The following is a 25,639-nucleotide window of genomic DNA, read 5'->3' as shown; positions in this document are numbered from 1 at the left end:
AACACTTGCGCCCCTGTCGGTTATGTTTTTCACTCATGTTTCATTAGCTTTTTCATTCGCATTGAGTATTGTGTTTGGCACAATTGAACCTAATGGCAGCAAACTACATCTGTATTTTCAACACAGAATGCTGTTTTTTCCACACACACTGTGAATTTATTTTTTAAAGTTTGAAACAAATGACATACAGGATATTGTGTTACAAATTACATTTTCCTTCGGAATAGAAGCATAAGTCACTTGGGAGGGTGAAAAAAAAGTGAATAAATTTTTTTAAATCATTTAATTCATTAATTTATTTAAAAACATCTCAATAGCACTCTACCAACTCCAAAGGCACAAGCATACTTAGAGCTTAGACCAAATTCATAAAACACTTCCACTAATTGTCTTTCTTCTTCCTCTATTTTTAAGTAAAATTGTAGCACTATAAAAAAAAAAGTGTCAGGATTTCTTGAATGGATGGAGTTGAGAATGGCCAGTGAAATGTATTAAGCTGTGTTAACGGTAGATCCTGTAACAACAGACACACACACACACACACACACACACACACACACACACACACACACACACACACACACACACACACACACACACACACACACACACACACACACACACACACACACACACACACCTTTTCTATTGAAATCCATAACAAATGACAAAAGGCATGGAAGGTGTGATGCAGGGTAAAGAGAAAACAAGTCAAGGGAGGAATTGTGAAGAAAGCTGTCCAACAGGTCTTTCTCTTCTCAGAAGCATCTGACACGGATACAGCAGCTCAGTATTACTTGCCACCTGGCGGACGCCACTAATTAAATACATCAATCTCAAGACAAGCAAGAAAGGCCTGTGATAACAATAACCAAAAAACCTTAACATGTTCTGTGACTTCCAGACATATATATTTTCTAATTAAGCTGTGCAAAGAATTGCTTGTGTGTGAGGAAAATAATAATAATAGGACGAATGCACAGCAAGGATGCTTACAATATGTGACGACACACCACTGTACACATCACAAGTAAAGGCTCTCTGAATGTCACAGGAAAGAACCTCATATAGTGTATATATATATATATATATATATATATATATATATATATATACATATACATACATACATACACACACACACACACACACACACACACACACACACACACACACACACTCCAATTCTAACTCAGTCCAGCAAAGTCCTCCATGGAAAGCAGAACAGAATAAAAATGTGGGATTAACATACAAGACGAAAATCGTACAATTTGGCACAGTTAGAATGACAGAGTAAAGTAAATAAAGTAAGGCTTAAAACAATGATATGACACAGGATAAATAGGCCACAGAGGAACCAGGGAAATGGTCAGAAATCAAGCACTCAGACCTCCGAAGTTCCTCTCATTGCACACACACACACAACAGATGTTAAATAAAATGAAGAACGATGGAACGTGGTTTTTGTTGTTGTTTTTTGCAGGAACTACTGGGACCACCTTAAATCACAGGGCGTGAACCAGGTTTGCGATAATTACTCGTAACGACGACAACAAGTAACAATGACAGGCAATGGAAAAAACAAACAAAACATTTCTTAAAGTGGCGACTATAATAAATCTCTTGACAAGTTTATATATCAATGGAAAACATCCACGTGAGGAAGAAAGTAACAAAAAGGATCAACACTTGGCATGACGCAACATCCCACAACTGCACTTGCACATTTACAATATTCAACACACACACACACACACACACACACACACACACACACACACACACACACACACACACACACACACACACACACACACACACACACACACACACACACACACACACACACACACTTCAGCTCGATGCGACAGCAAAGCAGTGGATCACACAAGCGTACAGAGAGCACACAGGAGGAATTTGTAAAACATTCACACAATCAAAATCCCTTCTTTTTTTTAAGAATCGTCCGTCATGTACAGAGATACACATTAGCTTAAAAGTGACTGCTAAAGGGGCTGGCAATAACCACTAACTGTCTAGCAGCAGGTTGTCTTTTCTAATGTATCACCTCTCTTCACCAAAAAACAAAAACCTCAAGACTACAACACACGGAAGCAACGTTTCGGAAAGAAAACGACGTGACGCATTATTACGGCAAGACCTTGGACTCCAGGTTTAATTCCAGTTTAAATAAAGTTCTTCCCAAGTTGACCCTGGCCAAGGTCAACAAACTATTTGCATCTTGCTTTGCTTCCAATTACCCACAAGGCAATCAGGTGTTATCAACATCTTATCACAGCGACTTATAGTCCCATTCTGTTGCAGCAATGCCGGTCTGACTACCAGTTTGATTGTGCTGGGTAAAAACTCTGCTCTCCCACCCTGTTGGATAGAAAGGGGGATACGGTGCGCCTGAAGAAAAATCGGACCCGGCAAGGTGGAATGTTGGATTCAACGACGGCGGCAGCGGTGGTTGGGGCACGGACATACCCTCCTCTCCCTCCTAACGTTCCATCCGGTACAGGACAATGCGCCGCCATGCAAGTGGCCGCCTGGTTAACCAAGCGTCCTCAATGTGGGCTGTCTTTGGGTCAAACCTCGGTCAGTTGTCCGCAGAGTCGGGCGGGAAGAGAACCCGCTGGTCCGTTCTGGCCAGCTTGGCCGGGGGTTCAAGAGATTCCTCCCCCAGCCCGGCGCCGTCTGACTGGAGGGAAAGCTCCTGGCCTTCGTCATCGCTCTCCTCCTCTTCCTCCTCCTCTTCCTCCTCTGTGACAGACATAGAGCTGAAGGTTAGGCGATGCTGATACCCTCGCGGCCCATACCGAGAGTAGGAGATGCTCGTCAGGGTGTTCGGTTTGTAAAGAAAAGAGGATTTCTTACCTTTGTCTGGGTCCAGTGGATTTAACATCCTGCCCAAACTGGCAAACTGTGAGGATGAAGATAAATAAAACACATCATCTTCAGCAATCTGGCCTTTTGTGAGAGTGGATGTGTGCGGGATTTAGTGTGTAATTTGTATGCATGTATGTATGTATGTATGCATGTATGTATGTATGCATGTATGCATGTATGCGTGTATGCATGTATGCGTGTATATGTGTGTGTGTGTGTGTATGTGTGTATGTGTGTGTGTGTGTGTGTGTGTGTGTGTGTGTGTGTGTGTGTGTGTGTGTGTGTGTGTGTATATGTGTGTGTGTGTGTGGACCCGCACTTCTCCCATGACCGCGATGGGGGTCTCCCCTTTAGCCTGGGCTACCCTGTGCTCTATCAGGTAGTACATGTATTCGTCGTACAGCAGCCGGATCAGATGGAAGGAACCAAAGCTTGCCGCACTGCGCAGGGTCAGGTCCCTGATCACCATGGAGCTGAAAGCACAGACGGGTTTGGGAGAGCACATGAAAAAGGAGTCACCAATTGTGAACAAGGCTTCGTCATCCATTTGGGGTTTTTCTATGCATTTCTGAATCAACATCCATTGCAATGCCATTTTCGCTAAAGCAACATTTCCTTAGATGTTGTACATTGAAATGCATAATGTGCCGGTCCTTTACGTAATTCTGCGATCGCGTTATTGCATTTATCCATAAGCCTAGATTACACTTATGTTTCAGAAAGCCACGGTAGTTAGGTCTATGGGTCTTTACGTCGATGCTTGCGTATTCGGTTCTGTGTCTATGCTCTGAGCATAGTTCGGAGGAAAAATAAAAAAATTCAGTGACTGATCACGTGATCTAAAAACCATGCTGGTCCGATGCCAGCGATGCCATTTAGAAGACACCAGGCCGCAGCCTTAATGCAAAACTGATATTAACGATAGTCTGACAGAGGAGATAGTATGTCTGTGTTTATGTATTTTGTTTGACAATACATATAAAAAAATAATGCTTTTCTATTGAAATTTAAACAAAATTTGAAAAGGGCATGGAACGTTGGATGCAGGGTGAAGAGGAACTGTAAAAGTGCAGAGGAACTTCTAGAGAGGAACTGAGCAGGAAGAGCTGTCTGGCAGGTCTTTATCTTCTCAGAAACAACTGCCAACAGTCAGTGAGATGCATGCAGCAACAATGCTCAATACCCAACTACAAATGAAATCCGACAATTTAAACACAAATGCTGACCAGACACACATACACCCAGTAGGGCTGAACAAAAATCACTGAAATTACTATTTGTTGGGGTCTACACCAAACGAAACATAATTTCATCCATCTGAAGATAAATATGAAGGTCAGGGATAATCTGCAGTATTTAATTCATTTCGGTGTCCTGAATTTACATTCACACATTTTACCCTTATCACAAAATTGCAGCCCCTGTGATTTTTGATATTGCACTTGGCCATCTTGTGATATTGTTAGCATTTTGATGAATTGTTCAACCCTAACACCCACTCCTTCAAACTGATTCCTTGGTCTTAGGCTCACCTGTAGAAGGACCACTTGAGCAGGAAGAGCTTGGCAGCCTTGGGGAAAGCAGCGCTGTGCTGGTAGGGCTTTAGCACCTGGGACACCACCCCGTCCAGCCAGGCGGCCCACTGCTCCAGGGAGTTCTGCTGCTGCAGCGTGAGCTTGAAGTCCTGCTCCAGCCGCTGCACCACGCGGTCCTCACAGCGGCACACCCAGGACGCCTGCTCCTGCAGGAGTAGGGAGCAGAGGCTAATGAGGAGGAGGGGGGGTGGATTGACACCCCTGGGGGTACTATAGAGTAGTAGTCTTCAACCTACGGGTCTGCATTTTTGGTTATTTAATTGACCTTGTTCAATACAATTGATATTGCAGTGTTGCTTCAACATATGCCTGCTATTTATCACAAAATCACCCAGTTTACAGAATAGGGGGTAAGAAAAGGGCGTAAGAAGAACAAATAATAACTAGATGCAACTATGCATCCGGCAGGGAAAGGTTTTTGTTATATACTCATATGCGCACCAACACTTGCACAGATGCGCGCACACAACCAAGCCTTCTTACGCGGACTTGCGATGGAAATGGAGCATTAGCACTTAGCTTAGAAATTATTCAAATTGACCAAAGTGACGTCATTTTTAGCTACAGAGTTTTTCAGGAACACATATGTTCAGGAGGTTATACCAAGTATCTGAATTTTCATTAATCAGGGTGCACATGCAGAGTGATTAACTGAAACTGGTCAAAGCGGGAAAAAGCTTTTTGGAGACCTCCGTATTCCTGGTCTACATACGGCAATTGAATTTGACATTTCCCCAAAGGTTTGTAACGGTTGATTTTAGAGTTTAGGGTTATGATAACACCTTTATTTTAGCGTTCAACGAATGACGAATGACTGAAAAGACGTGCAAACATTGAATATTTTTTTACCATTCAGCGAACAAAAGGCAACAGGCTGATTATCATTCAATGACATGCAAATGCAGACTGAAGGGTCATCCACACGCAAATGGCACGCGTTATGGCAGCTACTATTGGTAAATTGAAAATAATAAGAACAAACAGCTTTTTCTGAAACTGACAATTGTGTTCATTAACAGAAGCACCTTAGTGAAATAAACAAAATGCACGGGCTTGTGTGGGGGATGGGGAATGGGAGTGGGCAAGATTGCGGATTGTACATGGCTACATGAGGTGAGAGTTTAAATGTTTTTTATTTATATATTTTAACCAGAAAAATAGGTAATTGAGAGTAAAAATGTCCTTTCCAAGTGTCCTGGCCAAGACAGGCAGCAGTAGCCTACAGTCACACATAGCCTACACACAAAACATGAGAAAAATAAAAATAAACAGTCAGCAGTAGGGAGGGGGGATATAGACATTTCGAGAGGCTCAAGGAGACGGGTAATATACAATTTGAGCAACAAAGTGTGTACACATTTCGGGAAGCTCAAGGAGGAGGGTAATATTACAAGACTAATGTGTAATCTTGTGGTGGACTCCATAGATATAACTCTCCATACTGTGTTGTTGACAAGTTTTAGTTCTGTGCTATAGGGACGCTGTCTCTTTAAGAGTTCCTGGACTTCTTTGATGATATGCCGTTCGGCGCAATGTTTGAATTTGACGTTTTTTATATGATAAATGAACTACATGCCATTGCGTGGTCGACGTGAGAAATAGTCGCCTCACTTCTTTTATCACAATTCTACAGTCTATAGACAGAACGTCTAACCTGGGAGAGTGTGTTGGCGGCGGGGCTTTAAAACAGTCGGAAGGGGGGATATCAATATCGCAAGACATTGCGGGAGGCTCAAAGAGGCGAGTAATATTTAATATAATGTTTAGCAAAAAATGTGTAGTTTATAGACATAATGTCTTAGCTGGGAGCAGGGGCGATTCTAGGTTCTGACTTTGGGGGGGGCTCAACTAGGGATTGGAATCGAGAACCGGTTCTTGTTCAGAACCGGTGCCGAGTCAACCGATTCCTTGGAATCATTAGCAAGCCTGCTTAACGATTCCGCTTATCAGTTCCGGTCGCGGCAAATGCGTCAGACGTCACACACACGCTGCTTTGTTTTGGTTCAGAATGCAGCAAACATGGCGCCGCCGAGGAAGAAGCGCATTGTGCGTTCACACCAAACGCGACGGGGGCGACAAGATTCCATACAAAGTGAACATAGAGACGCGTATCGGGCGAATCTTTCGCGAGAGAAAAACGGCGTCAAGTTTTGATTTGTCGCGCCACACTTTCGCCGTGCACAGGCGAGCGCGTTCACGAGGATTTTGTGCCACGATAAATTCGCTCGAGTTGAAATATTTCAACTTTGACGAGAATTTTACGTGATGACAGCCAATCAGCATTCAACAGCGTGACAACTGAGTGACATGTGTAACATATCAGCCAATCAGCGTTCAACCGTCAAACTCAGTGCAGTGCAGTCCGGGCTGAACTGCAGCATGGAGGAGAAAGTGATTGTTGCCGTTTGCGACTCCCGGAGCTCTATATATAATAGTATATAATATAATATAATTGTATATATATCATCACGGCCAACAATTCCGTGCGCCACCGGATGGCCGTAGCGTGGGGAGCTCTCATAGGGATTGGGCTTCTCGTGGTTGGTTTACCGGCGTTGCTATGATTTCCAGTCTTGTGTGTTCCAACGGTTTATTAGGTAGGCCCATCTAATAAATCTCTGTCTAATCAATACTTCATTTTGTTTATGTCAGTTGAATTTTGTTACAAGTTGAATGCAAATGAGCACTGTTAGTATTCCAAAAGGAATAAGCTCTTACTTGACTGTTTTCAGTCTGTGTTTTTAGTTTTATGGCACATAATGATGGCATTTGGGCTTAAAAAGCCAAACACATATATCTTTTTGTCGAGACCAATTGATTTGAAAATGTACAATTTCCTAATACTAGACGCACTTTTGATCAGATATTAAAGAGATTTAATACAAACAAACACATTTGTACTAATTGTCACACCCAATGAGAATCGATAAGAGAACCGATAAGGAATCGGATCGATAAACAGAATCGGAATCGTGAAATTCTTTTCAATTCCCATCCCTAAGCTCTACCCCAGGAAGCCACAGGGGTCTTTGAAGTATATAAAGTACTGTCCAAGATTTTTTTATTCCACAACCTTTATTTTCTTAGTTACTATGCTGTTGTATGTCTAAGCCAATAGCTGGCAGTGTCAGCTAAATAATGCAGTTCTGAACCACTAAAGTGAAAAAAGGAAAAAAGACTGTTTGGATGAAGGAATAATCAATGGATGTGAACTGTAATAACAAATTTGACGTATATTCAATTTCCTTTGTGTAAGTTCCACTCAAAAATGACCATATTTCCCCCTTTTTTTATTTACACAGTTACTGAAACACATTGGTACAACATGGACTAGATTAATAATATATACATACCTACCACTATTTCGGGGGCACTAAATTATGTTGTCTCATTTTCAGGGAACCATACATTTTTATAATACTTCAGATGCAAAAAAAATCTTGTTCTGATGCAAAAAAAAAGGGTGCTAATTTTCAGTTTAAAAAAAAATGGTGGCATTATTTTATCAGCTGAGGGCGTGTTCTAGACCAGTGTTTCTCAATTATTTTCTGTCATTCCCCCCCTAGGAGACAGATATTTTTTCACGCCCTCCCTGAATTGAAATAGCCTACCATTGAGAACCAGCTGATATTTATTTATTTAGATTAATAAAGTTAGCGGAGATAACATCTGCAACAATTTCCAAGTTCAGTTTATTAACTAAATTTGTAACATTTAAACAAGACTGCTAAGTCTGTGTGGATCTCAAATCAGAGAAACAAGAGCAAATTATTCACTTGGGTTTGCATTTAATTCCAAATATTTTTAAACAGTAAACATTGGTCCCTTGTCAGCTTCATCAGCTTATTCCCTTTCAAAAAAATAATGTATGTTCATCTTTCAAGCATGAATAAAGACACCAAGTCCCTCTGTCATGACTTTGTAAGATCAAAATTCTTGTAAAACTTCTGACCCTTGGTATCATGTTTATTTAAAATAAAATAAGTAACTTATTAAAATAAATAAGTAAATAAGACACTAGGGCGCACTCACACTAGGCCATCTGCCCGTGGCCGTTGGCCGTTTTTACACCTAACCGTGCTCAACTGGCCCCATTGTTCTCTGGCCTGCAAGTCCCGTCTGACACCTTTAATCAGCTGAGGGCGTTTTCCTGAGTCTCATAGTATTAGAACATGTTGTACTTGTTGATTAGCTCACGTTGTTATGGCAATGAATATGCCCTCAGCTGATAAAATAATGCCAACGTTTTATTTTAACTGAAAATTAGCACCCATGTCAACTTCTACTGCTCCTTGCACCTTATCATGCTTATCATGCTACGCAGCATTACAAGCCTCTGCCGACTGAGACATGAAGCAATTCAAGAAGAGGCATGGATAGAATCGACTTGTGGTCAATTGTCATTTAATAGACATCTGACAGATTTTGTCAAGGTTTTAAAATTATTATTATTATTATTACCTGGTCATGTTATAACACAGCTGGAAATCTTGGATTTTCTGATAAAGACTAGCTAGCCTTTTTGACAGACAAAACAGCAGAAACTATGTTAAGTGCGTTCGTGCTGCATTTTTGGTTTTGTCAAACAGGAGACGCCCACCCACCAATAAGAGGTTAGAGATTCCTGCAGGAAGGTTGCGCTCAAAGCCCATTTGAGCCTGTTCATGAGTGTACGCTGTACTGCATCCATTCTCTCATTGTTTGTGTAAAAAATAAAGGACGAAACGATAGGGTGGGCTAAGGCAAGTCCTGCCGTTGTCTTGCAACTTCTACGTCAGCGCGAACTGTGTGTGCAGTGTGTTTGCGGTGTGTGTGTGCGTGCTTGCGGTGTGGGTGCGTGCGTGCGTGCTGTATGTGTGAGCTGTGGGCTGCTTGGCACATGCGCACTTGACCAAGTATGGAGGAGCAACTAGTCCGAAAGGGCTGCTAATATAGTGATAAAAGAAATTATGCATTATGATAATAAGTAGCACTAAACATACTAGTATTTAGTACAGGACAAAGAAATCAGCTCTGGCATTTTGGCCAAGACCGGCCAAAATCTTTTTCAAAGTCTATTTCTGTACTTGAAGTAAATAATCATTACTATTTACAGCCATTCCCAAGTTTCATAACCATTAATCCTGACCCCAGTTACAAAAAATTAGCCTAGAAAAAATACATATGTTTGGCCACCAGAAGGATCAGTGACCTGATCAATGATCAACAATGAGAGGGGCGTCGCAAGCAATGGAAAACATTCGGGGCTGTAGCCCAGAAGTCAGAGTCCTTTTAAAACAGGGGTTCGGGGGTTTTTCCCCCGAAAAAATTCCCCTGAGAAAATCGGGCTTATGAACATTCAATTGTAAGGTAGTTTGAGAGGTAAAGGAAAGACCAATCGTGATGACTGACTCACGTGAGGGCCGGCCCACTGAGCAGGGGCGGATGGTGTATAGGGGCGATTTGGGCGACGCACTACCAACTGGGAGAAAGAGGATTTTTTTTCTAACAAATTCTATCACAGCAAAAGTGGTTTTCAGTGTTCTAGACATATTATCTGTCATTGTCCAATCAGAATCGTCATATTCAAGCCGCGTTTCAAATGGTCCCGCCTCTCTGGGCGAATTCATTGACGTGGAAAATCGCCCAAGGATTCTCCCATTGACTGTCATGTTAAAACTTTTTTTTTCGGAAAATGAGCCTTCAATGCATTTCCAATAGGGATTTGGGACGCGCCCTAACGTGCTTGCGTCATTGTGGCAAAGAGCGCAAAGGGCTTTCTTCGATCAAGTCACTTGCTCATTTCAACATGGCTCAACAAAATCAACAAAATTAATAAAAAAGCGGTCGCACGTCGACATTCTGTACCAGAAGCTCCAGAAGAAGGACATTGATGCATGGGCCCTCGAGAGCTTTACAAGCAGTGTGCAGACCATTAGGTAAGATAACATTTATATTATTTGATCCTTCTCAAAGCAAAGCTTTGTTATAAGAACATATGCATGAAAGGAGACTGTATTTGTGTTATTTTATGTAAGGAAATGTGCTATTTTGTCTTTATTATTTTGTCAGAATGCACCAGAATGCTTAATTTGTATGGGAAAATCACAAAAAAATCTTCGGGGGGAGGATGCCCACAGACCCCCCTTCAGGGGTTTGGTTTACAAATTTTCAGCCCCCCCTAAAATAAAATTCACCAGCCGCCACTGCTACTGAGTAGGTATATTTTTACGTTAAGGATACAGTCGTAAAAGAAGAAGAAGAAGTTCGAAGCGCGAAGTGAACGTCCAAATGCCAAGGCACCACTGAAAGATAAGTAGGCTACAACCTGAAATTCAAGCTGTCAGTTGTCAAATTTGCTGAACAAAATGTTAATCTTCAATAATTGTTCATAGTCAACTTATATATTAGTCCATTTAGGTCTCATCAGCATAACCATACAGCATCGCCATATAAGCGGGAAAACGCGGCACACGCAAAGTACATCCATGGAACCAGCCGTTCAAAGGCAGTCTGCATGTATGACCCCTGGATGGCAGGGGATGTGGACAAGGAATACACCGCAGGAGGGAACACGAGAGCCCCAGCTCGCCGCATACTATTAACCTGGGTGCTTAAAGCGTGGAACAAGCTGGATACGAAGTGTGTGTGTGCGTGTGCGGGGGTCCGAGAGGGGCTTCCTGTGTTTGTGCGCTGCTCTCGCTCATTATTCCCCCTCTCGATGACATGACCTCCAGCAGGAAGAGCACACACCCTACTGACCACACGCAGAGCTGTGTGTGTGTGTGTGTGTGTGTGTGTGTGTGTGTGTGTGTGTGTGTGTGTGTGTGTGTGTGTGTGTCGAGCCTGGTGCCGCGCATCGTACGATTATATAAAAGATTTTGTTATACATAAAAAACAAAACAAGGGGCAGTCAGATAAACTAAATTTAAGAAGAAATATATATATAGTTGTGTCGTCAGCCAAAAAAAAGCACGTTGGCCAACCAGGAAAGTGCCCGGTATGCTCGATTTAATTGCATTCTTTCACATCAGTTTATTGAGATTAGGTCTCAGAATGATACAATGCATTTCCAATAGGGATTTGGGACGCGCCCTAACGTGCTTGCGTCATTGTGGCAAAGAGCGCAAAGGGCTTTCTTCGATCAAGTCACTTGCTCATTTCAACATGGCTCAACAAAATCAACAAAATTAATAAAAAAGCGGTCGCACGTCGACATTCTGTACCAGAAGCTCCAGAAGAAGGACATTGATGCATGGGCCCTCGAGAGCTTTACAAGCAGTGTGCAGACCATTAGGTAAGATAACATTTATATTATTTGATCCTTCTCAAAGCAAAGCTTTGTTATGAGAACATATGCATGAAAGGAGACTGTATTTGTGTTATTTTTTTATAATATATTGCCAGTGGTGTAATCTAGCATGCTTTACTCTGTGCTCCCTGGACATCCTGGTTAGGCGAGGCACAATGGATAGTTTAAAAAACAGTGTTTAACACTAACATTATGCATCCCTGCCCATTTTAAGTGGGTATACTCATCATGCCTTCAGTGTGTCTTGAACAACCACACATAAAAGGTTGCCCATATTGTATTGATAGTTTATCGTATTTGTCTAAATGCATTCTTGACTGTAGACAGATTTATGAGTGAAGTTACCAACACAATAGATAAAAAAAACAGTGTTTAACACTAACATTATACATTCCTGCCCATTTTAAGTTGGTATGCTGACATATTTTTGCTGGATAAAGTGTGAACATTTGCATCACGTAGACTACAGTACTATACACAGCCTAACAAACACATTATTGGTTTGTTTGCATTCAGAGACTCTGACCAGCTGCAAGAGCCATCAGGAAACGACAGACCAAGGACGGCTTTGACAGAAGAGGCGAAGCAGAGGCTGTCTGAAGAGGTCTGCGACATCATCCTGGCTCACAACAAAGCGAGGTTCTCTTTCACTGGCCACCTTGTGAGTGCTACCTTAGCACAAGGAAATATGTTTGAAAGGTACTGCCAATCATTTCCTGCTGATGCTCTGAATGCCACTGTGAAGGCATATCCCACGCTGAACAAGGCAAAGCTCAAGACGGAACTGTCTCTGATCTATGAGAATCCTGAATCAAGTGTGCAGCTTCAGTGTGCATATTGTATGTAGTTCTCTGCAAACCTATGGTGGCATCATGCCTTCAGTGTGCATATTGTATATAGTTCTCTGCAAACCTATGGTGGCATCATGCCTTCAGTGTGTCTTGAACAACCACACATGAAAGGTTGCACATATTATATTGATATTTTATCGTATTTGTCTAAATGCATACTTGACTGTAGATAGATTTATGAGGGAAGTTACCAACACAATAGATTGACTGTAACACACTCACTCACACTCTCACTCTCACACAAACAAATATAGAGACAGAGAGAGAATGTTAACTTGTGTATAATTCCCAATTATTATTGATGTATTTGCACATTTAATCTTGCGGAATTCTACAAGGCAAATAAATTAAGTTTATACTTAGTTCCCCGGCTCCATTTTTTTTTGTAAGGAAATGTGCTATTTTGTCTTTATTATTTTGTCAGAATGCACCAGAATGCTTAATTTGTATGGGAAAATCACAAAAAAATCTTCGGGGGGAGGATGCCCACAGACCCCCCTTCAGGGGTTTGGTTTACAAATTTTCAGCCCCCCCTAAAATAAAATTCACCAGCCGCCACTGCTACTGAGTAGGTATATTTTTACGTTAAGGATACAGTCGTAAAAGAAGAAGAAGAAGTTCGAAGCGCGAAGTGAACGTCCAAATGCCAAGGCACCACTGAAAGATAAGTAGGCTACAACCTGAAATTCAAGCTGTCAGTTGTCAAATTTGCTGAACAAAATGTTAATCTTCAATAATTGTTCATAGTCAACTTATATATTAGTCCATTTAGGTCTCATCAGCATAACCATACAGCATCGCCATATAAGCGGGAAAACGCGGCACACGCAAAGTACATCCATGGAACCAGCCGTTCAAAGGCAGTCTGCATGTATGACCCCTGGATGGCAGGGGATGTGGACAAGGAATACACCGCAGGAGGGAACACGAGAGCCCCAGCTCGCCGCATACTATTAACCTGGGTGCTTAAAGCGTGGAACAAGCTGGATACGAAGTGTGTGTGTGCGTGTGCGGGGGTCCGAGAGGGGCTTCCTGTGTTTGTGCACTGCTCTCGCTCATTATTCCCCCTCTCGATGACATGACCTCCAGCAGGAAGAGCACACACCCTACTGACCACACGCAGAGCTGTGTGTGTGTGTGTGTGTGTGTGTGTGTGTGTGTGTGTGTGTGTGTGTGTGTGTGTCGAGCCTGGTGCCGCGCATCGTACGATTATATAAAAGCTTTTGTTATACATAAAAAACAAAACAAGGGGCAGTCAGATAAACTAAATTTAAGAAGAAATATATATATATAGTTGTGTCGTCAGCCAAAAAAAAGCACGTTGGCCAACCAGGAAAGTGCCCGGTATGCTCGATTTAATTGCATTCTTTCACATCAGTTTATTGAGATTAGGTCTCAGAATGATACGGCCATTATTGTTGGACTCAATAGGGATCCATTTGAATATAATGGTGGTCCCAACAACAACCACCCTTTGTTCGACAAATATCTATTCATAAAGCAAGTGAAACAGGAAGTACCGTAACAGTTTAAGGCCCCGTTCACACGAAGCCGATTTCATGGCGAAACCGCAAAGGTATTGTACGGTTCGGCCTTCCGTACACACGAAGCCGGCGAATCCGCTGACCGAAACCGCAAACTTCTGAAACCACCCTCGGGGGTGGTTTCAGATCTACCCGGTTTCGTTTTGGATTCGTGTGTACGCCTGAAACCGACTGAAACCGCAAACCATGACGTCATCGCCCCACCCCTCGACCTCCTAGCCAATGGCTCTGAAGCCCGCGGAGTCGGGCAGCCTTTATGCCTATGCCTTTTTGCGCATGCTCGCCTCTTCTTCTTATTTCATTTCTTCTGGATTTCTGTACCAGAAGCAGCGCCCCTTATGGGCCTGGAATGTGTACTACAGCGTTTCTACAGATCTACCCGGTTTCGCTTGGCTTCGTCTTTACGGAGATACTTTGAAACCGGATAGATCGAAACCGTAACGGTTTCGCCCGTTTCGGCTTTGTGTGAACGGGGCCTAAGCCTTTCATTGTGTTTCTAGGATAAATATTGACATTGTAAGGCTCCACTACTGTTGTACTCAATTATATCGAAAAGATGTTTTAATAAATATCCGTTGAATGTTTGAACAAAGTTTATAAAGATAAACATGTACAGTGTAACTTTAAAATATTTAAAATTATATAAAGTATAAAATATAGAAAAATGCATTTTTTTTTTTTAAATTGGAATAGAAAAATGATGGTTAGTCCTAAAGTAGTCATGTCCCAAAGTTTGTAGAGAATAACACAGAAAGAAAGCATAATAAGACCTAAGAAAAACAGTAATTGAGCACGCGCTGACTATGAGATATGATTTATAATTCTTAAAACTTATAGGAGGCTACTTGACTCTTGTAATGGACATTTGAATGAATGTGTAATGATTTGTAAAAATGCGTACATATTTATGAACCCTGCGGTTTTCTGGATAAAAGCACTGTAATGTTTACATTTCTCAACTGATTTCAAGTGGTTGTTTTTGGTTGTTTGTAACGTGGAAAGAAAAGCTATGTCTCCAGTTACTTCTCGATAATAGATTATACTGTAGCGTCTAGCAGCTATAATCACTTCTAGACGCTCAAGACAGGACTGTGTATCAACGTTAGGCTGATATGAAGTGAATTACTTTTGTGGAGGAAACTAAATCATTGTACTGTTGGGTCATGTTAGAGCTAGCTGATTTTCCTTGGTTAATACTTGGGGATAATTCCCTTTATAATATAATTGAATTAATTTAACATAAATATTGTTATTTATTGTTAATAATTACGAAATATGAAGTAACACAATAATTATTATTATAATTATTATTATAATAATAATAATTACTATTATTATTGGTTAGGGTTAGGCTTTTAGAAATACATTAAAGGTATTTATATTTGTGTGAAGCGTTAAACTTGGAATCATACATGATTAGATTTGTACAAATCATCATTCAAATGTCAATTTACAAGGCACAAGTAAACTTTTCACTAGACACAAGTTGACTCTTGTGACTATTATTAATAATTATGATACCAATCTCTCTCCATAGTGGCGTACCTGTACGTTAGCAAAGTCCACGCGGTTGAGGTCGGAGAGCATCTGGTTGATCTGAGCGGTGTTCTGCAGCACAGCGCGGGCTGCCTGGGCCAGGTGGTTCAGGCTGGTGTAGCGACGCAGCGTCTGGGCAAAGGCACTGGCGGACGTCACCTGGCCACAGGAAGGAACTTGAGGTAAGACCCCAGCCACCCACCTGGGGCAGGCGTGGATATAGTGGTCGGAGCTCGTTGCTGACCTTTCTCCGTGCCAACACTGTGCTTCTGAGTTGGACTTTTTAGGAAAAAACTGATATTTATTTTGTTTGTGTTGCAGAACTGATTTTGCCACACGATATCAACTACACCTACCATCTTCCATTTGAATGTGTGAAGTGTGATATTGGCTGCTATTATTTGGTCAGTCGGCAAACCTGTCGTGCTATGTGTGAAAGCCTGAATGTGATCCGTTGAATTTTAATTCAAAAATAAAAATGACACTCACACATTTTGCACTAAGGGACTTTTTACTCGCATATGCTAGACAAATGGTTACACTGTAGAGGCTAAAGATATACAAGTACATCTGCACCCGCAAACACAGGCAAACCCAAGCACACACATGTTAACACACACACGTACACACACATGGGGAGGGTACCTTGATGCGGACCATTTCTTCAGGGATGTTCATCATGGCGTTGGTCAGCCAGCTCTCCAGACTCTTGGCGAAGTTACGGATGGCTTGTGTTAAGGCACCTAGAGAAAATAATATAACTGGTTCCCCTGCAGTCATCGCCAGATCGTGCTTCGAACATCAGTGGTAGATATACCTGGCTTCAGTATTTTCTAAATCACCAACTAGTCGGTGTTCTCCGGTTGAAATCGAACCTTTGTTGCCTTTTGCCGATAGTTTTGTGGATCAACACCTCCAGCCTGCCGGCCTCACTCCCTCCAGCCTGAAGCTCCCCACGCTCCAACTGGCCCCCTGCCTCACCCCTGGTCTACTCCAAGGCCCAATCCAATTTCTACCCCTTACCCCTTCCCCTTACCCCTCTTCCTTGTTTTGAAGGGGTAAGGGGGAGGGGTAAGGGGTAGATCCCCTGGATGTGAGGGATTGATGTGAGGCCTTGATGTAACCCCTGGAGGTGAAACCTGGATATGAGGTCTGGATGTGAAGCATGGCTTTGAGGCCTGGATGTGATGCCTTCATGAATCATGGTACTTAAGTCTGATTTTGAGGCTTGGATGTGAGGTCTGGATTGGAGGAATGGATGTGAGGCCAGGGAGTGAGGCCTGGCAGTGAGGCCTGGATGTAAGGCCTGGATGTAAGGCCTGGATGCAAGGCCTGGATTGGAGGAATGGAAGGGAGTCGTGGATGTGAGGCCTGTGGGCGCTGACACGGTCTTACTGGGTATGGGCCTGAGGACGTCAGGGATGAGGATCTCCACCAGCGCCTGGTACAGGCTGTTGTCACAGTCTCGGCTCCACCGCAGCACCGGCTCGTACTTACAGAGGACCACCAGACAGGACTTGGGCAGACGCTTCTCAGACTCGTCGTGGCTGGACAAGAGAGAGACAGAGATGGAAAGGTTACAACGCAAGTGACCTGGAGAAGTTTGGACCCAGGTGTGTGTGTTTGTGTGTGTGTGTGTGTGTGTGTGTGTGTGTGTGTGTGTGTGTGTGTGTGTGTGTGTGTGTGTGTGTGTGTGTGTGTGTGTGTGTGTGTGTGTGTGTGTGTGTGTGTGTCTTACACGGCCAGTGCAGCAGAGTCGGCAGGCTGATTCTGGCTGAACCTCCAGAAGGTCTTCCAAAGTGTCTCAACCAACGTGAACTGCAGGTTGACGATCACATCCAGGATTGCCTGGATCAAGAACACGGATCAGCTGACACTTAATTAATAACTAGTCATTCATATAGGACAAACATATTGTTATGAAATTATGCAATCATTATGAAAACACCCTGCCATCTTTTCATTCCTGCAGCAATAGTTCCCTTGTTAGACGGCACTCAAGGTAACATCACTCGAAACTGACGGATTGGGGACATTTACTTTGTCTGAATATTCTCTCCCTGCTCTTTGTCTGTCGCGAGGCCTCAAGTTCCGGCTGTCTACCAGCGTTCGCGGCCATTTGGGCCTGAGGTAGTCCCCTTCACCAACCACAAGGTCCAAGGTAGGATGGACGGTTAATTTACATTACATTTACATTTAGGGCATTTAGCAGACGTTTTTTATCCAAAGCGACTTGCAATTCACAAAGGATGTTGAGCCCTGGTTTACCTCACAGTGTTCTCTGTAGAGCAGCTGGAAGCTCTTGATGTGCTCCAGCTCTACGCCCTCGGGCAGAGCCTTCCCTTGCAGGTCGATGTCCGGAAACTCTGGCAGGGCTCTGGATGCGTCTGGAGACAAGAGAGGAAACCCCTTTAAAACCAGAAGCAAGCACAACAGCAGAACCAGTAGCGATTTTCTAACTTGAAAACAGCAGTGATTCCAAGGACGCATTCATGAACCACGAAAGCCAAGCATACTTAGACTGCGTGGTATGTGGTGATGTTCTGACTAATGATTCCATCTCAAACATCATCTTAAAACCGAACACGCAGTGCTGAAAGACAAACTTTAATAGTCGGGGACATCATCATTGTTCGCTCGGACAACAGTTCCGCAAATATTTCTCAGTGACAGCTGACGCGAACAACTGGATGAGAAACCTGTTCAGCATCGAAAACCTTGGAAATGCCAGAGGCCTTCACTGTTGGTAAGCAGGAGAAATTAACAGAATTTTCATGCTACGAAACATTGAAGTCTGCTTTCAGATGCGGCCTTTGCGACAGCAACGAAGTGAATACCCTGTGCTTTCTCCTTATGTGACCACATATCCATGCGAGAAAGCCTTCTCGTCACTTTCCATCATAAAAAAAACGAAAACAGAAGCAGGATGGATGCTGAGCCGCACCTGAGACTGAAGCTGACCTTGATTGATCCTGACATCGCTGGACTGTGTTTGTAGAGGCAGGCGCACCCTTCTCATTAGGCTTATGGAAGTTCAGTTATCAACGTGCTGGCCAACTTTTAACATTATTTGTATTAAGCCTAACAGTGTGTTTGTGAAAAAACTGTTGTTAATCATGTCACTTGCTGTGTGTGTGTGTGTGTGTGTGTGTGTGTGTGTGTGTGTGTGTGTGTGTGTGTGTGTGTGTGTGTGTGTGTGTGTGTGTGTGTGTGTGTTTTGTTATTTTATAACATCTGTCATAATGGTGGTACTTTGGGAGACAAATATGAGGTTGTACGCGGTATAAAAAGTTTGAGAACCACTGGTGTAGCGAATGGCTGTTTGTGGAGAAGGGGGATGAGTTTTGGAGACGTACATTTATTTTTGTTGATCCTGTTCAATAACTAAAATAAGCTATCGCGCTCTCATAAAAAGTTGTGTCCGAAAGGAAACTGTTGCAATACAACTGCAGGCCTTTATGTTATCAAAAGCAGGCTATTTTCACGTGCTACAGTGCAAGTAAACGTTCGCTAGTATCGTTAACTACTATAGACGTTAGGAACCTTCTGCACTATACCATGGGACCTAATTAAGTGCAGTTATTAATAACACCTGCATAAGAGATATTCTCAATTCCATTCTTTAATTTTTACTTAAACTGAAAATCTACAATACAAAACAATAAAGGAAAAAATTATAATATTGTGGGGAGAATATACTATATAAACTCTAATTAAAGAATGCTCATAGGATTCATACATCTGTAGTATTATGAAATAAACGGTCTCATAATCGTGAGACCGTTAAACGGTGGTTAGTCCTACCATCAAAATCGATCTTGTTGCATCCCTAGTGTGGACTAGGTGTCATCAGCCATGTGAGAACTCACCGAGGAACTGTTGGTACTGCTGAACCTGGGCGCTGATGTCAGACAGCCCGGCCCCGTGTGGCTGCTGCTGTTGCCCCGTCCCTGATCCTGTGCCATTGGTCATTCCCTCTATCTTCTGCACCGGTTTCAACCTATGTCAGGATGCCAGAGCGGTTATCAAGTTACACTTGTCTTTGAGGCGAAGGTCATCATGGATGCATTTAGGGAGCAGGATACTCTAGTGGTTAGGACTCTGAGCAGTTCGGGTTGGAAGCCCAATGTCCTCAGTCTACCTGTAGGCATCCTTGAGAAAGATTCCAAACCCACATTTGGCCATTATCTATGTAGCTTTGGATACAAGCGCCTGATAGTGGTAGCACTAAATGGCCATAGCAAATAGTTGTAGTCTGTAGTATGGAATTAATCACCAGCTCCCACCATTTCCTGTGTGTGAGAGAGCCTATAGGACAGCGTGTAATGAACCACCATATTGGCATGCAGTTTGGGTACCTCTGCTTCTGGGAGAAAGGCTGCTGCCTCATGGCCAGGTGCTGTTGGTCCTCCATCAGCCGAATGAGAGAGGAGCTAGCCTTGATCCTCAGGCCGTAATAGTGGTACTTCGAGTTACCCCTGACGTGGGGAGAAGAAACACAAGGATCTTATGTGCAGAATTGCGTGTATGCACTGCTGTGCTCATCTGCAAGAGTCTCCAGTTTTCAATGGCATACTTTGTTTCATCTGTATATGTATATATACACAGTATACTGTTTGTGTATTATTTTGTATGCATCAATATATTCAATCTATAAACAGTTCTGTTCAAGAATGACTCATTTGCATCCGCCATGAGCCAGGGACTTAAGTCTGCCCTCTTAAAGCAAGGATAAAACCATTTCACACTGGGCTGGAAACCTCACTACAATAAAAGGTATTGCTGGAGTAATACTGCGATTTGTACGTGATTCTCATGTACATGTCTCTCTTACCGTGTGCCAAGGCGGCGCGTGCGCAGCCCCATGAAGACAGAGCGGATTAGCTTGCCGAAGGAGGCGGCGTTGACGGGCTCCAGCTTCTGCTCCTGGCAGTGCAGCAGGTAGTGGCAGTAGAGCGTGGAGCGGGGCAGACTAACGCCTTCAGCTGTCTCGTAGTTGTCCAGCAACCACTGTACCTGGCACACAGGCAGAGGCAGGCAGCCAGGCTGCAGCAGTTAGCAAAGGGAGGCAAGGGCGGGGGATTGGAAGAAGATTACACTAAATATATAAAGTCAAGATACATGAGCGGGAAGCCTGCGCACTGAGTTGGCAGGCAAACATTAGAACAAATAGGAGGTTTCAATAAATTCAGACATGATCACATGAAAGTAATGCGTTTACAAATTTTGTTTATCCTGGGTTGCATTTTTTCAAAACAAAAACATGATGCATGATAACTGTAAGAGACAATTGTTGTTTGCATGCTGTGGCATACAATGTTGGTATGCAATGAGATTGATAGGGCAATAATCAAATCACGTGTTATGAAATTTGGAATGAGTCCCATGCAATTGATAGGAAGCATGATGAGGTCATGGTTGTGTTGACCATAAGAAGCGAACTAAGTTAAAAGATTACAGTTAACATAACAACTTTTGGCATTACCACAAGTGCGCACAAAGTGTGCTAATGTTATCCAGATCAACTTTTCCGCTTATATCCACACTTCGGAAGCACCTTCTGTGCTTCCTGCTGGACTTCAACACCACGATGACATCATCAGCCTGCACCACCAGAACCTCACAGGGTGGGAGGGGGGGAACCAACAAACAAGATGAGGGAATGGGCTCCCATGCTTGGCACCTCTGCATACCTTCTTGTCTGCCGATGGCAAGTTACTCTCCTCCCCCTCGGTAATACTCACGGTGGCCGGGGAGGCTCGGGCTGCGAGCGAGTAGCTCTGCCCGTTTCCACCTGACCCTCCTCCTCCTCCTCCTCCTCCACCTCCACCTCCACCTCCACCTCCACCTCCAGCCCCTCCCGCGCTGCCACCACTGCTGTTGCTGCTCCCGCTCAGCATGTAGCCCCCCTGGATCACGTAGCTCCCAGTGGCCGCGCCGCCGTTGGTGCCGGCCCCGTCTGCCCCACCGTTGGCCCCGGACACCACCGCAACGGACCCCGCCACGGCCTCCGCGGCCCCCGCCGCCACGCTGGCTGGCTGGGCCACGAACATGGACACGCCCCCCGCGGAACCGGCCGTGACCGACACGGTGAGGGGGGTGCCAGGGGTGGAGGCCTGGGTGGTGCTGGCCTCGTAGTACTGGGACGCCGTCGTCTGGGTGTAGAGGGGCGCGTCGGCATAGGAGAAGCTACCGGAGCGGCGTGCCAGTAGGCGAGAGAAAGGAGGAGGGGGAGGGTGGAGGCAGTAAGGGAGTGGCCCTGCCAGGAGGGCCACGCCCCCCCCCCCTCCAAAACATGCGTAACAGGCTGGCCACCAGATTTGGAAGACTGACCTACTGTAAGAGTGTGTGTGTGTGTGTGTGTGTGTGTGTGTGTGTGTGTGTGTGTGTGTGTGTGTGTGTGTGTGTGTGTGTGTGTGTGATTCTTACATAGTACTGGTGGTGTAGTTTGTGTCTCCTCCTTCCACATACTGAACCTGGTTGGTGTACACGTGTTGCACCTGGGTCAGTTGCTGCTGCACCTGACGAACACACACACACACACACACACACACACACACACACACACACACACACACACACACGTACAGCATTACTACACTAAGAAAGTGAACCTCCAAGGTTCAGTTGCATCCTCGTCCCCACCTTAGTAAAATAGCAAAACTGACTTCCTCACTTCCTCCTCCCTCCTCCCTCCCTCTCTTTGTCTCACCCTTGTTCCCTTCTCTCTCTACCACATACTCCCTTGTTCTTGCTGTCTCCCTTTTATCCTATCCCTTTGTATCCCTCCCTCCCTTCACCTTGCTCCCCTAACCTACTCTGAGCAGCATGGCCTCGTCCAGCTGCAACACACGCCTAAGAAGCCGGCCTCGGGTCCGTCGAAGCCTCCCACTATCTCTACCTCCAGGCCTGGCTCAGAGAACAGGTCAAGGGCATAGAGACCAGGCAAGGCAGGCTACAGTTGACCCGCTTTTCTGCTCCGGAAGAGCTGGATGCCAGTACTGGTAAAGTTTAACCCACACAAGGGATTATTTGTTATGGTTTGTTTTCCTTAAATCAATCTACAATGCCTTCTGATGTGAGTGGTTAAGTTCTGAAAGCTGCAACTCCTATGCTATGAGTACTGGGGCCTGCATTGATCTGCTTTGCCTGCGCATTGGGCGGAGAAGACAGAATATGAAAGTAAGAGCACTCCCTTGTATTTTGACTAACTCATGTGTATTAGCCGTGTGCAGCAGCACAATTAATGAGGGGACTTTCTCTGAAAACCTAGAATTGATCACCAATGGACCTTAGATATAGATTGAGGCAAACAGTAGTTGGGTGTTTGAAAGGTGGTAGGTGTGTTTTTGCCTTCATTTGGGTTTACCTCTTGGCTGATATGGACAGGCTGTAGACTTGTGACCGTGAGCTGGGTGCCCGGTTCAGCCTTTGCTATCTGAGAGGTAGCCTGCACAACGGACCGCTGGAGGATCAACACAGACAAAACACTTTACACAACACCGCCCCCTGCCACGTTCATGCCCGGCCGCTATGCAGGCACGTTACATCGGAGCCCCTTGGGCAGGCTGTTTGTGTGTGTGTGTGTGTGTGTGTCTGTGTGCGTGTGGATGTGCGTGTGCTTTCACCTGCTGAGCAGTCTGCACCTGTTGGACCACCTGTGTGGGAACGCCTGTTTGGACCACAACTGGAGGGGGGCTGGAGTCTGAAACGCTGTCGCTGGAGTGGAGGGATCCCTCTGGCCAAGAAAGAGGAAATGGAGGATTTCAGTTCTGTAAATGAACTACTGGGCACTTGTCTACTGGACCGGCCAATTTACGTAGCGACCCGTGGACGTAGTTTCAATATGAATTTATCAGAGACACGCTTCCCTAAAGCATCTGGCTAACTTCACTGCTAGAAGGAAATGTGTCGACTTTAGCAAAATATTTTGTAGTTTCATTAAGTTTGTAAATTAAACAATGCACAAGGTCTCTCACATTTTGTCATGCACAAACTTTTGTATGGGGAATTGAAGCGTTTATGCTAGAGTAGATCCTGAGACAAAAGGGGGTAATTGAATGGGTTATTATTGACCTATACATTAACCTGTCCAATCTGGCCTTACCAGTGACGGTGACCACAATGTACTGTGGCGTGCTTTGAGCGTGGCCCGTCTGTGTGGGGGAGCCCTGGATTTCTGCGGTCACATACTGGGTCTGGGCCACAACCGCCGTTTGGGGGGCCTGGACTGCCGGCTTCTGCCCATCGATGGTGGGGCTCTGGGCCTCGCCGGACGCCCCTGTACCCCCTGGCGTGCTGGCAGTGGGGGACGTCTGGATCTCAGCCAGGTACTGAGTAGTGGTGGTGGTGGAGGTGGCCACCTCCACCGACGACATGGAAACACCAGGGCCCCCTTGGGGTAGACTCGCCGGCTGTGTCTCTCCCACATAGCCTGAGGTGGCCATGGCTCCACCTGGGAATCCCCACTGGTAAGGCAAATGCAACCATGTAAAACAATATTAATAATAATGTTTATTAAACACTTAGAAATTCCCATTTTTGTATCACACCTGTCTAAAACACCTTTTTTCTAGCCTAAAAGTGAATTCATGAAAAAAACCCGTTTTGAGGAGAGGTACCTGGAAAGCTAATCATTTCCTGTGCTAAAAATATTATTATTGTATGAAATGTTAATCGTTTTTATATTATTACCACTACAATCATCATAGATACTACCAATAAAATACATTAAAGTGAAAGTTTAATTCCTTTTATCATTCTGACTAATATTAATGGATAATACTTGAGGCAGTGCAGTGTCGCATTACCTGTAATATGGTCACAATATACACAGTTAATATATTAAATGGCTTTCCTGACAGCATTGCCAGTCCTTTAATGAATGGGCTAGTTCGTGTTTTACAGTTGCAGTTGTAGTTTTACTTAGGAGTATGAATAAAGTCTACTCTACAGACTTATAAATACAAAAAAAGATGACTCCAAACTGCTTTGAGGAATGGAATTGTACGCACCTGCAAAGTAAAAACGCCCTTCCCTGCCACGCCCCTTCCCTATTCAACTTCTGACAATTTACGTTGTGGAGTCGTGGCTTTCAGCTTTGAACGGATTTCCAAATAAGCGTAGCATCAAATCAACACCCGAAGAACAAAAGGTGCAACATAACATGTATCACATTCCGTTCTGGTTTTAATAATGGCAACAAAGTTGGCCGCATGTAGAAGATAGCTGGAGATCAGCAAATGGCAAATTCAACCAAACTAATCAAAGCATTTTATAGCGGAATACCATCTAACTGTGGCAGTTAATCGGTTATTGGAGACAAGAAACATGGGCTTTCCCCGCTGATCATGAATATCAGCACATGTCGTCCTATCCTAACAGCAGCAATGAAAGTACAGCCAACATAATGGCTAACCTAAGCATTGATAATAATAAATCTGGTCTCTATAACAACCGCCATTTTGTACCCTTTGCATTTGACATCGCCATAACAACGGCCTGCCTGAGCATGCATTCGAGGAAGCGTCGGCATGGCAAGCACATTACAATGTACACCGAATGCATAGCGAGCACAAATCCACACGGTCAACGCTTAGGCAAGGGTGATTATTATAATCAAGCTGCTAGCTAACCGGCTAACTTTAGCTTACATTACAATCATGTTATGGCTACTGAATGACGGCGTAATGTTAATTTAAAGACCGCCTGGAATTCATGTATTTAAAATATCCTTAGAGCTTCACCTCTTTTTCCGAATGAACTTTCCAGCGGTAAATTGTTTTTAATTTTAAGGATTCGTTTGTTGTTGTTGATTCGCGTTGCTGGGGTTCTTGTCGCCAGGGCTACCGCGGCTATGGCGCTTCGTCCTCACCAGGGCAACTGTTGCTACCCACTCGCTTTCTTCCCTCCCCCTTCATTGTTCTGATT

At 44.0% G+C, this 25,639-nt stretch overlaps 1 protein-coding gene across 5 annotated transcripts; it reads right to left on the bottom strand.

Moving 5' to 3' along the window:
• Nucleotides 1-130: 130 nt before the first annotated feature.
• On the bottom strand, nt 131-25,599 carry rfx1a (regulatory factor X, 1a (influences HLA class II expression)). 5 transcript variants are annotated; one of them, XM_030380227.1, is made up of 19 exons: nt 25,456-25,577; nt 24,724-24,807; nt 23,817-24,177; nt 23,338-23,447; nt 23,079-23,174; nt 22,139-22,230; nt 21,403-21,898; nt 20,544-20,725; nt 20,068-20,187; nt 19,579-19,709; nt 17,978-18,096; nt 17,448-17,557; nt 17,105-17,256; nt 16,355-16,452; nt 15,719-15,868; nt 4,425-4,633; nt 3,212-3,365; nt 2,881-2,926; nt 131-2,766 (listed from the first exon to the last, which is right to left on the bottom strand). In XM_030380227.1, exons 3-19 carry the CDS (start codon nt 24,154-24,156, stop codon nt 2,603-2,605), a joined length of 2,769 nt encoding a protein of 922 aa, XP_030236087.1. In that variant the 5' UTR covers nt 24,157-24,177; nt 24,724-24,807; nt 25,456-25,577; the 3' UTR covers nt 131-2,602. The 5 variants fall into 5 exon arrangements, with proteins under 5 accessions (XP_030236087.1, XP_030236078.1, XP_030236095.1 ...); XM_030380218.1 differs by lacking the exon at nt 24,724-24,807 and having other exon boundaries at nt 25,456-25,599; XM_030380235.1 differs by lacking the exon at nt 24,724-24,807 and having other exon boundaries at nt 20,544-20,719; nt 25,456-25,599.
• Between the last annotated feature and the right edge of the window lie 40 nt (nt 25,600-25,639).

This window comes from Gadus morhua, chromosome 2 (genome assembly GCF_902167405.1).
Source record: "Gadus morhua chromosome 2, gadMor3.0, whole genome shotgun sequence".
In the NCBI taxonomy this organism is placed as follows: Eukaryota; Metazoa; Chordata; class Actinopteri; order Gadiformes; family Gadidae; genus Gadus; species Gadus morhua.
The sequence above is the reverse complement of the archived record's forward strand: the minus strand, read 5'-3'. Positions and strand labels throughout refer to the sequence as shown.